The 15,134-nt window shown below is 30.5% G+C and overlaps 1 protein-coding gene across 5 annotated transcripts in view; it reads right to left on the reverse strand.

Moving 5' to 3' along the window:
• The window catches only part of IPO8 (importin 8), a 134,430-nt gene that overhangs the window by 39,250 nt on the left and 80,046 nt on the right, over positions 1 to 15,134 (reverse strand). For all 5 annotated transcript variants that reach the window (XR_004229479.1, XM_031938112.1, XM_031938114.1 and 2 more), the window contains 7 exons: positions 12,665 to 12,741; positions 12,198 to 12,314; positions 10,717 to 10,806; positions 7,160 to 7,325; positions 4,772 to 4,932; positions 3,682 to 3,807; positions 1,606 to 1,672 (listed from right to left, as the gene is read on the reverse strand). Coding sequence is in view for 4 of the 5 variants with exons in the window: in XM_031938112.1 (XP_031793972.1) it covers positions 1,606 to 1,672; positions 3,682 to 3,807; positions 4,772 to 4,932; positions 7,160 to 7,325; positions 10,717 to 10,806; positions 12,198 to 12,314; positions 12,665 to 12,741 (804 nt within the window). In the remaining variant the exon portion in view is untranslated. The remainder of the gene's footprint in view (positions 1 to 1,605; positions 1,673 to 3,681; positions 3,808 to 4,771; positions 4,933 to 7,159; positions 7,326 to 10,716; positions 10,807 to 12,197; positions 12,315 to 12,664; positions 12,742 to 15,134) is intronic.

Raw genomic sequence — 15,134 nt, forward strand, 5'->3', positions numbered from 1 at the left:
TAAAAAAAAAAAAAAGGATAATGCCAAATCTGCAAGTCTATAAGAGCACTAGGATTAAGGAAAAAATGAATTCTGATTTGGACATTTCAAGTTCCAGATGCATAACAATCAGTTTGAAATTTCTAATAAGAAGCTGAAAATATATGACTGGAACTTAGGAGAGTCTGGGCATAGATACATGAATGAATGAATAGGTGATAAAAGAATAATCCATTTGTTAAGTCCTTACTATGTACAAAATAAAGGATTAAGCACAGGAAATTAAAAAAAGAAAAGTTAAAAATCCTTGCTCTCAAGAAGATTACATTCTAATGGCGGAAACATACATAATAGAAGATTTTAGCTGGAACAAGTGATATAGGTAATGAACTAGCAAAGAAAGATTAAAGGAAAAATTAGACAGGAAGAGTGAGATCTAAGAAATATTTAGAAACAGAGAGAAAAGAGTTCTTCTTCAGATTTTCATTTGAGTTATCAACCCCAGACATCATGCTGTATTTAATATCATATCAGATAGGCTTTTCACCTCTATGTTAGTAACCTTCTTACACTGGCAATGCTTCCACTCCTACAGCCTCTTCCTCCAAGAGTTTCTTCCCAAATCTTTATTTGAGGAAATCAGCCATATTGTTGTTCTCTTTGGATCCAGACCAGTTCAAGACAGAACCAATCCATTTTCCCTTTTATGCATTGTCTTTTTTTATTTATTTTCCCAGACTCTTACCACTTTGCCTGACACAAAGTATTTAATAAATTCTCTAGCTAGCTACCTACCTAGCTACCTACTTAAAGAGATCTAAAAGGACTAGGACTGAGAAAACGTAATCAGACTGTTAATTAAAAGATCATTGGTAATTTTGGAAAGAATTATAGCAGTAGAGTGGCAAAATTAGAAATCAGTTTATAAAAGCCTAAAATATGATTGAGAAAACAAGGCAAAAGTCTAAAAGACAAGGCTTAGAACTTAAGCTATACCATTATTAACAAAAAATATGACCAATTGGTGGTCATATTTTCCAAAGCCTTTGCACTACTCTTATATTTCATTAACTAAGACTAATTTCCTTAGAATGTCTCATCTATATTCTTGATTCTATGGAAAATAGTCTAACTTACAAAATTCCAATCCATAAACCCCAGGAAGAATTCCTAATTTTATTCAAACATACACAAAGGTAGGTTAAAAATTCTTGTCTGCCATTAAAGCAATCAAGCAAATGGTTCATTTTCATATAGCTGAACAAATTTATCTGACATCTAGTCTTTCTTCTGATTTTTGAATCTTGATGACAATTACTTTGCATCTAAACATGTAAGTTTATTAAAATGTGTCTTTTTAATAAATTCATTCAAATTTCAAAATTACTTTAATTGATTTATTATCCTATTACCTCTAAGTGATAAAATATATTTTAATATCAGAAATTCAATCATAAAAGTGATTAGGAAACTGAAGAGAGGACAAATTTCCTTTTGTTGAAAATAATGATACTAATAAAAAAGTCATACAAAATGTATTACATTAAATTCAAAAACAGAATTCCAAATAGTTTTTCTTTCAAGTATATAAAGAATCTAACAATTTTATGAAATCATTGAACATACCTATCACATGCTTTTGCAAAACAAGACCAATGATCCGAAGACAAATGCACTCCAACTGCTGAGTTATCTAAAAGGAAACATAAAATAATATATGATAAAATTTGTATAATATAGTCTAAAATTTCTCATGAACATGTTTATACACAGGATGGAAAGATACACACGTAACTGATTTATACCTAATATATACATTGTCCTTTATTCCCCACTATTCCCTCCAAAAAATAATTCGTTAATATTTCTTTTAATAGTGAAAAGTTCAATAACTCTGAACTAGAAAAACATAGAACTGGATTCTATTACTGCTTACCTATAAAATGAGGCAATTTGTAAGGCATAAGAGAATGATTAAATAATTTATGGTGCATATGAATATTATTGTGCAGTAAGAAATGATAAATATGAAAATACAAAGGATAAGAAGAAATATGAATATGAAAAAATTAGAAATAGGAAAATAATATATGCAATGACAACAATGTAAATGAAAAGAACAAAACAAAAAGTGGCATTAAACCCTGTATAACCCAATTTGGGCCTGAAAAAAAAAAAAAAGATAAATGCATCCTTTTTATTTATTTATTTGTTTGGTGGCAGAGTAGTAAGAAATTATGGGTATAAGACTGAATTTACTGTCAAACAAAACTGATGTCTAGGCTAGTTTTATTCAATTACATTCTTTTCCTCTTTCTTTTTTGATTCTTTGAAACAAGGGATGGCTTTTTCAGGAGAGGAAGAAAGATATGATTCTAAACATGAAGGTAATGTAAAATCAAAACATATAAAAAAATTTTAAATGAGATGGCCTGGACTAGATTATCTCCATATGTTGTTCAGGGCAATAAATTTTGGAACAATTCAGTATCTTTTTAAAAGGCTTATAATTTTTTTTCAAGATTTTTAAAATTTGAATTTGTAAACATTTTTATTTTCCTTTCCAAGTTCTCCCTCTCTCCATCTACTAATTGGAAAGATAAAAAATATAATATCCTTTATACAGTATACATATTTTCAGTAAGGAAAGAAATAAAATGATGAATCTCTAAATTTCTAGTTTACTGTAGAGGACACCATCATGTTCTGACTAATCCTTGACTCCTTATTCTTTCTTATCCCCCAGGAATTGTCAATTTTATTTTCATAATATTTTTCCCATATTACCCTCTCTCCATTTCTCCATTTTTCTCTGGAAAAAATGAGCACCATTTCACACCTGAGCTACATCAACAGCCTGCTAGTTGGTCTGCTGGCCTCAAATTTCTTTATACTCCAAACCATGTTCAACACCAACACAGGTCTGATCATGTAATCTACCATACTCAATAAATTTCAGTGGTCCCTCACCTTTAAGAACAAATATAACCTAGTCTACCCCAATCTTTCCAGTTTTCATACACATCATGCTTCAACTCCATGTATTCTGAAATTTGGTTACACTAGCCTCTACTTTTTGACTATTTCACTGACAGTCCCTATAGTTGGAATATTCTCCCTCTTCATCACCCTCTGTGGGCTTCCCTAGGTTCCTTCAAGCTCCACCAAAAATCCTACTTTCTACAGAAAGCCTTTCCCTATCCCTTTTAACTATAAACTTAACTATAATCCTCTGCTGATTATTTCCAAATTATCATGTACATAGCTTATTTGTACATAGTTGTTAACAGGTCGCCTTCCTCATTATCTTTTACATTTCTTTGCATCATTAGAATATAGTAGAGTACGACACAAAGTAGGCACTTAATAAACATTCACGGCTTGACTAGCATCACAAAGAGAAGACCTTTTTGCTTACAATTTGTTTTAATAAATATTAAATGGTACAGGCCAAATTAACATTTCAAAATTGAAAATAGATAAAAATAATGTGTAACTAATCTTTATTACTCTTCCTTTTACTTTTTTAGAATATACTATTATCCTTTCTATAAATACAAATTTTATTTGAAAGTAAAACTTGGGGAGATACTGAAATAAGGTTTTAATGTACACTTTTATCTCTTTAGATTGATGTAAAATTTTAACATAGTAATAAAATAGAATAATTTAAATTTAAATATCAGACTTATGAAAATGTACCTCTTTATGATCTTCCACAACTGTCAAAATAGTGTCGATAGTATGTAAAATTCCCATAGCCATAACAGTTTTGTCCTCTACTTCTTCATATTCATCACTATGAAGAACTTTGACAAATATCTCAGCCTGTAAATTAAAATTTAGTTACTATTTTAACATTCTTTCTTGTAAAAAAAACTAGCAAATAAAGGATATTTGTCAGATGGGGAACATCAAACAGCACTCTTTGAAATCCTAAGTCTAAATCTTGTCCACTGAACCACACTGCTCCCTATAGCTACAACAATCTATCATATTTTAAATGTGGCCAAATTTTATTATCTGTGTCAATAAATATCAGAATATTCTTTAAAAAACAAATTTCTCTAAAATTCTCTAAATATTCTCTAAAAAAAACAAATTCTACAAACAATAACAAAATTTCCTTCATTTAAACCATTTACTGGAAATAAAAGATTTATTTTAAACTCTTTTTATATCTTCTACTCAGAATGGGGGAAGACAGAAAGAAAAAGGAAATAACAGAAGAAAAAAAGGAGGAGAAATAAACAAATTTCTAGTTATCCACACATTTAGTAATAAGCACCAAATAATATGGTTAAACAGTAATTTATATTGTTTTTAAACATTTTAAATACTGCTAGAATTTATGGCAATCTTTATTTCTTTTAAAAAACAAACAACTTATTTTAGTGTTACATAAAAACTTTTAAAATCATATGTAGCCATTAGAAAAGTCTATAAGCTTAATGAACATAGATTCAAAATTTTGTTACAAGAATAGTAAAAATATAAATATAAATTCTTTCTTATTTCAATCCCTCTTTTTGAGCATTCCAATTCTATTTCTATTTATAAACTAGAATCTATAAACTGATAATCTGAAACTGGAAACCTTGTAAGCTGAAGAAAAAGATTCTGACATGAGAAATTAACACTATTATCAAACAGTCATTTCTATAGTGACTTCCACAGTCATAATTAAACTCCAAATTGGAACTTAATTTACTCATAATTGGCAGGACTTATTATAAAACAATATAAAATTGGGTTCTTGTTTTTAGTCTTGAATGAAGTTCTGTTATCTTACCAAATGCTGGGTCATGTCCACAGCGAAAGTAGCCACCTCTTGACTGTACTCACATATCATCTTCTGGATGACATTGGTAACATCATCATTTTCTGTCTCTCTAACAATGTGTAATAGTTCTTGCATGACAGGCCTCACATGTGGCTTCACATATTCTTTGGCTAATTCAATCAGATAATAAACAAAATTAAGAAAATTTTAAAAATTCAAAATGAAGTTATTCATACAAACAATATGATTGTGGTATTAGTAAGGGAAGCAAATACAAACACTAATGTATTTCTAAGTATGCTGTAAGAATATTATACTTCTAGATTCAAAAGAAAAACAAAGTAAATAGATAAGATTTTCATTATGCTTTCCAAATTATATTTCCTAACACACTTCAGTAATCAATTGGGGAGAACTATGGAGATTGAAAGAGGAAAAATATGGAAGTCAGTGTCCCATAGCTAACACTAGTCAAGGGATCAAAGCTATATTCAAGTGCCTTTAAATAGGTAGGGCAGAGAATATATGAAGTTTGAAGTTGACTTCAAAGATTTCTTAAAAATGTAACAATAAGCAGTCATCTATTTTCTTAAGGAGTTCTCTTTTCAGTCATCTGCCTCCAGAGAAAGGACTATGAAGATTGAATGTGGATCACAACACAGTATGTTCATCTTTTTTATTGTTATTGTTGTTTACTTGCTTGTTTTTTCTTTCTCATTTCAACCCCCCTTTTTGATGTGATTTTTTTTTGTGCAGCATAATAAATATGTTTAGAAGAAATGAATATGTTTAATCTATATTGGATTACTTGCTATCTAGGGGAGAAGGAGATAGGAAGAGAGGGAGAAAAATTTGGAATACAAAGTTTTGCAAGGATGAATGCTGAAAACTCTTTACATGTACTTTGAAAACTAAAAAACCTATTATTATAAATAAATTTCCGCTCCCCAAGGCAAAAAAAAAAAAAAAAAAAAAAAGGAATTCTCTTTCTTTGAATATACTATATTCACTATCTAGACATATCAAAAAATCATACTAAGATAGCTAACATAGAAGGAATGGCAGAATCAAGATCCAAAAAGATAACAAAATAGAACAAGAACAAAATGTAGTATGAAATTCAATAAATATAAACTATGCTTAGGATTTTTTTTTTTTAGTTCCTTCAGATTTTTCATTTGTATTTATTTTATTTAATAGCCTTTTATTTACAGGTTATATGTATGAGTAACTTTACAGCATTAACAATTTATGCTTAGGATTAAAAAATCATCTTCAAGTACAGTAACAAACTGATATGTATCTCTTAGCTCATCTGACAAATATCTTGAGGTATTAGTAGACTAGCAACTCAAAATAAATAAACAATTTGGAACAGAAGTCAAAAATGTGATTTTATTTTTGTTGTTATTTTATTCATCTTGACTTGTTCGAAACTTGAGAAATGATATTCCCTTTGTACTCTGCCCTTGTAAGAGCTCATTTGGAGAAATAAATTTAGTTTTGAGCACCAAATTTTAAGGAAAAAATCAATGAGACTAAAAAGTATCCAAAAGAGAGTAACCAGAATGGAAATCATGGGATCATAGTATAAGACAATTGGCTGAAGGGATGTTTAATACAGAGAATCAAGGGGCATGATAGTTGCTTTTACATATTTGGGAGTCTTCTACATAGAAGGAGTTGACTTGTTCTGCTTGTATCCAGATAGAAAAATTTGAAGCAAAAAGCAGATTACTTTTTTTAAAAAAAGAAGAAATGGACTTGATATAAGGAAAATTTTAATTAAAAGTAACCAAAAGTGGAAGGAGCTGTCTCAAGAAATCAGTTACCCTGCCAGTGCAGGTTTGAAGCTCTTCAAACAAAATCATATAATTATTTGTTGGGTATGTTGTAAAGGATGTTTATTCAAGTATGAATTAGATTAAACAGTCTTCTAGCTCTTAAATTTTGTAATTATGTAATAAGTGAATTTTAGAAGTGAAGGATTCCTTATAAATTATGTACTTCAGTTTCTTAATTTTACAAATAAGAAAACTGTGATCCAGAGAGATGAAGTTACTTATCCTAGGTAATACAATGGCATAGCTGAGCCTAGGATGCCTGTGAATCTCCTGCCCTATAACCAAAAGGACTCTTTCTACTACAATAAACTTCATGGAAGCATTAAATAGCATGTTCTACTACAAGTAACACAAAATCCATTCTTAACAACCTACAGTTTCAAAGTTTTCCTAACTTTTCCTCAGAGATCTTCAGGTCTCATTTCCCAATCTTGAAGCTAGATACTAAGCGCCAAGGAACCCCTTCTGGGAGATAGAAAGAAGGATAGCAAGAAAACAATTTAAGAAGAGGGAAAGAAATAAACAAGTACCAATTAACAGATTTTGACCTTACCTTGTTCCTGGTTACAAATTAATGACTGAAGAGCAACTGCAGCTTCTACCTTGACAGGCATCTCCTTATCTTCAATGAGGCTCTTTTTTGTTAGTTCAACTGCATTTCTTAGGTTGAGCTCATTATGAAATATCAAAGTACTAAATGAATGAAGAACCCAACAGGACTGTAGTATAAGAAAATAAATGGGAAGCAATTATATTTATCATTATGTATGTAAAAATTACCTATGCAATAAAATAACCCTAAGTTAGGGTAGGGAATTGGAGTGATATTTGGTAAACTGTTAAATTTACATTTTAAAAAATGTCATCTTAGTGCTTTCAAAATGTTTGATGCATTTAAATGCATTTTAAACAGGACAGGAGAGACAAGTTTTTTATGCTATGGAAAATTAATTATCAATATTGTGCAACACAAAGACTCATGATGATAAACTCCAAATGCTTTTCAATACCAGGTTAATTCCCTCATGCCCTTTCAAGCTTTGTCCTCTTGCTACCTTGTTATCCTTGCCAGCATCCTGATCTACTACTCTGTTTCTTCCCTTTGCAGAAAGGAATTCAATTTTCAAGCACCACTGCCTTATGCTGCTATCTGTGAAATAGGTACACCATCTATTTCAGGTTTTGAATAATATTTTTTTGCTGGTAATGATGTAGTTTTAAACTCCTGTCTGATTGCCTAAATAATAGGAAGCAAGTTATAACATCATAAAAAGTCTCAAAAGTTAATGCTTGTCTTCAGCAAACTATAAAATGGAATTATATCTGAAAATTCTTAGCAATTCTTCTCCTCTACTAATACTTATATCTGAATATTATATCTCAAACCATGTTTACAGAGGATTGAAGCCATATCAAACTCTAAGGATTCCACACTAAAGCAGGCTGGTATGACCAATTAGCAATGAAAAATCTGCTTTGTAATTTTATTTCTAGGTGTAAGGATCATGATTGAAGAAGATAATTTTCAACCTGATTTTGACCTAGATAAATTCCAATCTTCATTCTCCCAGGAGAATTCCCATTCAGAAGTTCTATCCCTACCCTTATCTAACTCAAATTCACTAGTTGCCATGTGGTGTGAACAAGTAGAGGTTATTAATATTAGAGTTTGTCTTCCTCCTGCCACTTACTTATAAATACCATAAAAACAGATTATTTACTTCTTATTTAAAGTTCATGTAACTTTTTGAACCTCTCATTAAGTTCCTGTTTCTGATATGACAGATGAAAAAAATGAATTAATATTTCACAAACTAAATCAAGTCATGCTTTTTCTAGTTCAAATTACCAGGTTCGTCTATTTCCCCAAATTTGTTGAGTAATCACGAGAGTGCCCTCCCAGAGGAGTAACTCTGCAGATTCCAAAATAATAACAGTAATTACAGATAATTTTGTCTAACACGGTATATAAAATACATTCTGCACATTTGTCCTGTGAGGCAGGCAATATGTAAATGTCATTATCCACACTTTACAGCTGAATAAACATGTGATCATAATTTTTTAAATTCCATATTTTCTTCTGTCTTAAGACACCTAAGCCTGTCCTTTATTTTTGCATTGATATCCATTCTCTTTCAATTCTCTCATAATGCTTTATCAGGCCTCAACTCCAACCATCTACTAATTTTGCTCCTATTCCATGCTGCAGAAGGCACACAGAAAAACATCACAAAGCTGTGCTGAGTAGGTCCACTACAAATTAATGTTGCACAATCTCAACTGAGCCCTCAAAGCAACAAGGCAATTTACACCTTCCTAATCATCTTACTATATCACTCACCACAGAATCTATTCCAAATTTTTTCATCCCTACTCAAGCCTTCCATGGCATCCCAACCCCCAACCCTCTAAGCTGAAGACCTTGCTTCATACTTCATCAAAAAATAATTGAAATCATTCACTAAGAGCTCCTTCTACTTCCCTTCCCCTCATCATCATTCAGATGCTTTTCTCCAATTTTCTTGCTTCCCCCATACTTATTATCAAAAAGTGGTCCTTCTCTTTGCCAAAGCTAATCTCTCTACATGTACCCTTGATCCCATTCTATTCCTTTCTTTTCTAGTAGACAGTCCCCTTTATCATCCTGTAATATATTTCAAGTCTCTCCAAACCAATTTCTACTCTCCTTCCAAAATAATCTTTCTAAAATGTGGGTCTGACCATGTCATCATCACCACCACCCCTTACTCAATAAAGTCCAGGTACTTTCTAGTACTGCCTGAGTCAAATACAAAATGCTCTACAACTTGGCCTCTTTCTACCTTTCCAATATACTCACATTTTATTTGACTCCACATAAGCTATATTCCAACAACATAATCTTCTAGCTATTCCCACACACATAGCCTAACTGCACTTTTTTATGGTCTTTCTCCCATGACTGGAATATTCTTCTTCCTGATCTGTCTCCTGAATTTCCTGACTTGCTTTAAAGATCAGATTAAATTCTAATTTCTTCAGGAGATTCTTCCAAGTCTCCCCCTAATCTTAAATCTACTAGTGCTTCCCTGTGAGATTATCTTCAATTTATACTGCATTTGTCTTATACATAAGAGTTATAGCAATTATAATGTAAGATCTTTAAAGGAAGGAATTGTACTATCGTCTTTCTTTTTATCCCCAGCACTTATCACAGTTACTGATACATAAATGCTTAATAAATATTTGTTGACTGACCACAAAAGCACTACATAAAAAATAGAAAATAAGTGCAGAGTAGTTAGAGCAAATTATATAATGGAGCTAAGAAATGATTACAAGTAACAGGATTAGAAATACATTGCTTACTTTCAGAGTGAAGAACTTGGACTCTTGGATGTGAGTTAAAGAAAGATTTAAGCAATGTATTGAAAATACTCTTAATAATTAGAATGACTCAAGACTAGACTGAGCTATCTAATATGGTACTAAGTTCTAGATTCTGTTTGAATACAGCCAGCAAGAGGAAGAGTGAAGAAATGTTTTAGAGAACACTCACAGTTTAGATACGGAGCCACTTTTGAGATCTAATGACGACTATGATTCCATTCTAAATTCCTAAAAAAATCTCCTTAGGACAGAAACTATATTTTATTTATCTTAATATACCTTAATGCTTCATGTCCATTGGAAATTTGAAAAATGTTCTTGAACTTAACTGAAGCTATCTTTTAAAAAAGTTAAGGAAGAGAATGCCAAAGACAAAGTCATCACATCCCTTCAGGATAAAAGAACCAACCAATGAACAATTGATCTACTTAACTACACATCATCCAGCTCAAACTTCTCTTCTTATCAACAAGAATACCAAATATGCTATGTCTATAAGTAACATAATAGTCTAGCAACCCTACCCAAAAAAAAAAAAAAAAAAAAAGAAATGAGGTTTACTTGGTATGACATATCCTTAAGCAAACCCCATCCTGGTTTCTAATAATGATTATTTCCATTTGCACAAAGACTTAAAAATCATTTGTTAATTTTTTAAATTGTTTTCTGTGTTCAGCATTCTGTGCTTAGAAAGGAATCTTAAACAAGTAAATTAAATTAATTAATTAGTAAACATACTCTTGCTCTGAGGTATCCCAGGTTAGACAAAAACAATGGAAATACATGATTCTGCAGCATTAATTCCATTTGGTCCTTGAACATACTCTTCTGTAGAAAATAAAAATGTAACGTCAGTCATCTCATTTCATATTTATTTATACGAACCAATGGATTCAATTAGGTGAATTAATACTATGTTACAATTAGATGAAATCAAAACAAGATTTATAATTTTTAAATTTAAAAATAAAGTATGTCAAATAAACTTTAGTTTTTTGTTTTTGTTTTGTTTTTTTTTGCTGAGGCCATCAGGGTTAAGTGGCCTGCCCAGGGCCACACAGCTAGGAAGCGTGAAGTGTCTTAGACTACATTTGAACTCAGGTCCTCATGACTTCAGGGCAGGTGGTCTATCCACTGCACCACCTACCTGCCCCCTAGTTATTTTTTTTTTAAGAAAATTCTAGATTTCATGATTAAAAATCTCTTTTCATAGTCTTCTTTTGAAAATAATTTCTCAATGAAAAACAATTTCACATGGGGAAACTAGAGTGGATAACAGCAGCAACTCTGGAATCAGGAGGACTTGAATTCAAACAAGGCACCAGCCACTTAACACTTAAGTTATGTGACTCTGGGCAAGTCACTTAAACCCAAGTACTTCTTACATACAAAAAGACAAATACACATCAGTTGAGATTTTTTTCATGGAGAAATAGTATTTATTCTACTAGATATTAGATTACTTTGGAGAAAAATTAAAAAACCAAGAGGGCTTCAAAGGCATCAAAATAATCTTACTGAAACTATTTACTGAATTACCTAGTAACTACCAACTGTAAAATTATCTGTAACACAATAAACGTTCATCAACTGATAAAGTTTACCTTCTGTGATTTATTAAAATTAGCAGGAAAAAAAAAAAGAAAGACTAGTGGCCATAAAAATTTATTAAAAATTCATAAGAGGAACTTAGAGTAAATGAACTCTGAGGTTCCTTCTAATTTTCAATCTATAAGACTCCTTTTTCCTTCTTTTCTAGATTTCTTAAGTTGTATTTTTACAGCTTCCTGACACAAGTAACAAAAGAAATTTTTAAAAACTCAACCCAATTAATTTTTTTGCTTCTTATAAATTCTGGTTTTAAAAAAAAAAGCTAATATAAGAAAAGACAAAATTGTTTAAAATAAACATTCATGGACAAATTTACTCCATCACCACAGATAAGCAATTTAAGCATTTAAGCTTAGGAAGTTGTCAGACAAAGGTTGGCTCTTTTTTTAAAGTCGTGTTTTAAAGTATTCCATAGACCACATTTGACTGAAAAATAAATACTAAGTTAACAAGAACACAGTCATCATTATTTATAATTTTAAAAAAATAACAATCTTTTCCCCTATAAAAAGTTTTAGTCTATCAAGCCACCTTTTTCACCCTCCAATCATAGTAAAAAAAAATCCTGTTAAATGTTATATTAAGAGTATGAAATTTAAGATCTTAACCTTCAATAAAATATCAGCTAGGGAACCTATTACATGCAATGCTCCATCTTTCTTCCTGGGGTCAAAGTTTGGTTCTGTAAGGATTTGATAACAGAATGACATCATTTTGGGTAACACCTGAAGAAAAGAATTACATCAGTTTTAGTGTACATGAATTCTAAAATGCCTCCTCATTTTAACATCACTTTTGAAAATCAAAGTTTAAAAGCAATTTTCAAAAATAAAACAATCATATTACTATGTATTACTAAAAGTTTATCAGACTAATAACGTAGATGATATAATGTGTTTAAAAATGTAATAAAATAATACTCAATATAAAACTTTCCCATTCCCCACAACACAAAAACATTCCCTACTAATTTACATCAAACAACATTGTTTTTTTCTGTTGGTTTTTTTTTTTTGGGGGGGGGGGATAAAAACTCATAGTTAGGAAAATATTTTAAAATGGACAAACTGCATACCTCTTTTCTTTTCTTTGCTGCAGTATATAACAGATTCTGAGCTGCTGTTGTTGGGGATGCATAATCTTCAAAAACATCTAAGATTTCAGATAGACTATTAGGATAATTTTTTTTCATTATACATTTAAAGCTTTTGCAATTACTTCTCACTGTACACATAATAATAAAAGGAAAATTAAGTCTACTATATATTTGTTTCTCATGGAAATAAGAAAGCACAGAAAGGTCCTTCACTCCAGCTGTGACCAATGAAAAAATCATCTATAAGACAATGGATGTTTATTAATTTATAAAGCTTATCTGCAGTGATTTCTTAAAATTAGCACAACCTGGGAAGAACTGTAGTCATGATGATTTACTGGCAATTTAATAAAGTAATACAAGTAATGAAATTTTTGGTAAAAAGAATTATGACTTTAAGTAAGGTCTGCTTATATAATAAAAATTACCTAGCATATTTCAAAATATCTATTTTTGAGACATTAAGTAAGGACTATTTATATAAGAAAAATTATCTAGCATATTTCAAATTATTTGAATATGTCCATTTTCAAGACATTAAGTAAGGACTCTTTATAGAGAAAATTATCTAGTATATTTCAAAGTATTTTAAAATATCCATTTTTATATGAAAAGATACTAATTCTCAGTTTAAGTATCTGCAGAACTCAAAAACAATCATTTCCTACAAGCTACTATTGAATACTAGAGACCTTTGTTCAAACAAATTATTATAATTTATAGTAAAAATATAAACACTACCCTCTCTAATTGATGAATATGCCAATTATTCTTTACTACAATTAGCTCGGTTAAAACTAAAAAGCTATACAAAATTTTGATGATTATAAATTAGTCACAAAGAATGGAAATAAAGAAAGAAGAAATATTTTAATCCTAAGTAATATATTCATGGTATACTGGAAAGGTCCACACTTGGAATCAGAAAGATACACTTTCAAGTCCTGCCTCTGTCTGATTCATACCAGTTCTATGAACATGATTAAGACACTTAACCTCTCAAGTGCTCTAAACCACTCTCAAAGACTAAAAACCAAGTTGCTAATCTAGACTAATGAAGAAGAGGTTCTACCAGGAATGTCCCATAATGATGAAATCAAAAATTCATGCAAAATAAGTATCTACATACTTCCAAAATATGACTAACAAAATGTTAACCAATTAATAGAAAATTCACATGTAGTTCCTAAATACATAATTTGAAAAAAAATGATTTAATGATATCATTGCTTAACATGAAGGATAAATTAATATGGTAAGGACATATGGGAAACTAAACAAATACAAACTAAATACAAACATAAGACACGTTATCTGAACCCAGCTCAAACAGCCAATTCTAAAGAGATTTTGGATATTGGTGGTCTTTCTTTGAAAGAACCACAATAAATTACGAAAGTTTTGCTCTAGGAAAGAAAAACATTTTAAAACTGACAATTAAGTGCCATAGGAAAAAAGAGGTTGTGATGTACTTCAATAGAACCAAATGAACTACAATTTGAGTAGATTTCTAAGGATGACTGAGAAAATGTTTTGGAGGGAGACTTTTATCTAGACATAAACACACAAGCACTTGAACAAGTAACTGCAAGACAGAAATGACTAGAATAGAGAGAAGACTGAATTAGCAGTTCAGAGAAATCCAATGACCAGCTATTTTCACCTTTCACAGAAATGACTCTGGCTATACTCCCCATAATAATCAATATGTTACTTAATAAATCTTATAATCCGAAACCACAATAATTGCTAAAGCTTTTACATTCAAGGCATGAAACTAAAATGAGAAAGATATCATACAACTTAATTTGCTTCATACAACTCTGAAAGTCTTGGGAACTCTGATCAAGACAATAACAAGACATATTCCAGAGGATAAATAATGGCGAACGCCACTCATGCCCTATCCATGGTCTCAAGACAAGAATAAGAAATATATTTTTTGATATGGCCAACATAGAAATCTGTTTTGCTTGACTATACGTATTTTTAACAAGAGTTTTCTTTTGTTAATGTTGTTTATTTCTAATTTTTCTCAATAACATGTAAAAAAATATTGTTAACATTTGTTTTACCAAATTTTGAGTTCTACATTCGTTTCCTCCTTTCCCACATCCTTCCTTGAGAATGCAAGCAATATGATATAGATTATACATGGGCATTCAAGCAAAAATTTTCATATTAGCCATATAACAAAAGAAAACAGATTTTAAAAAAATGAATGGTAAAGAAAATTTTTGAAGTACACTTTAATCTGTAGGTGGAAACCATTTTTCAACATAAATCCTTCAGAATTGTATACTCTTGTCTTTAAAAGGATGTATTCTTCACTTGCTTACAAAAACTTAAAAAAAAATCCTAAACAAAACCTTAACAATTTAACATAAATGTCAATTGGTAAGGAAGCTACCTTAAAGTAAAGTCTGCCAAAGAATATTCTCACCATACC

This window comes from Sarcophilus harrisii, chromosome 5 (genome assembly GCF_902635505.1).
Source record: "Sarcophilus harrisii chromosome 5, mSarHar1.11, whole genome shotgun sequence".
NCBI lineage: Eukaryota > Metazoa > Chordata > Mammalia > Dasyuromorphia > Dasyuridae > Sarcophilus > Sarcophilus harrisii.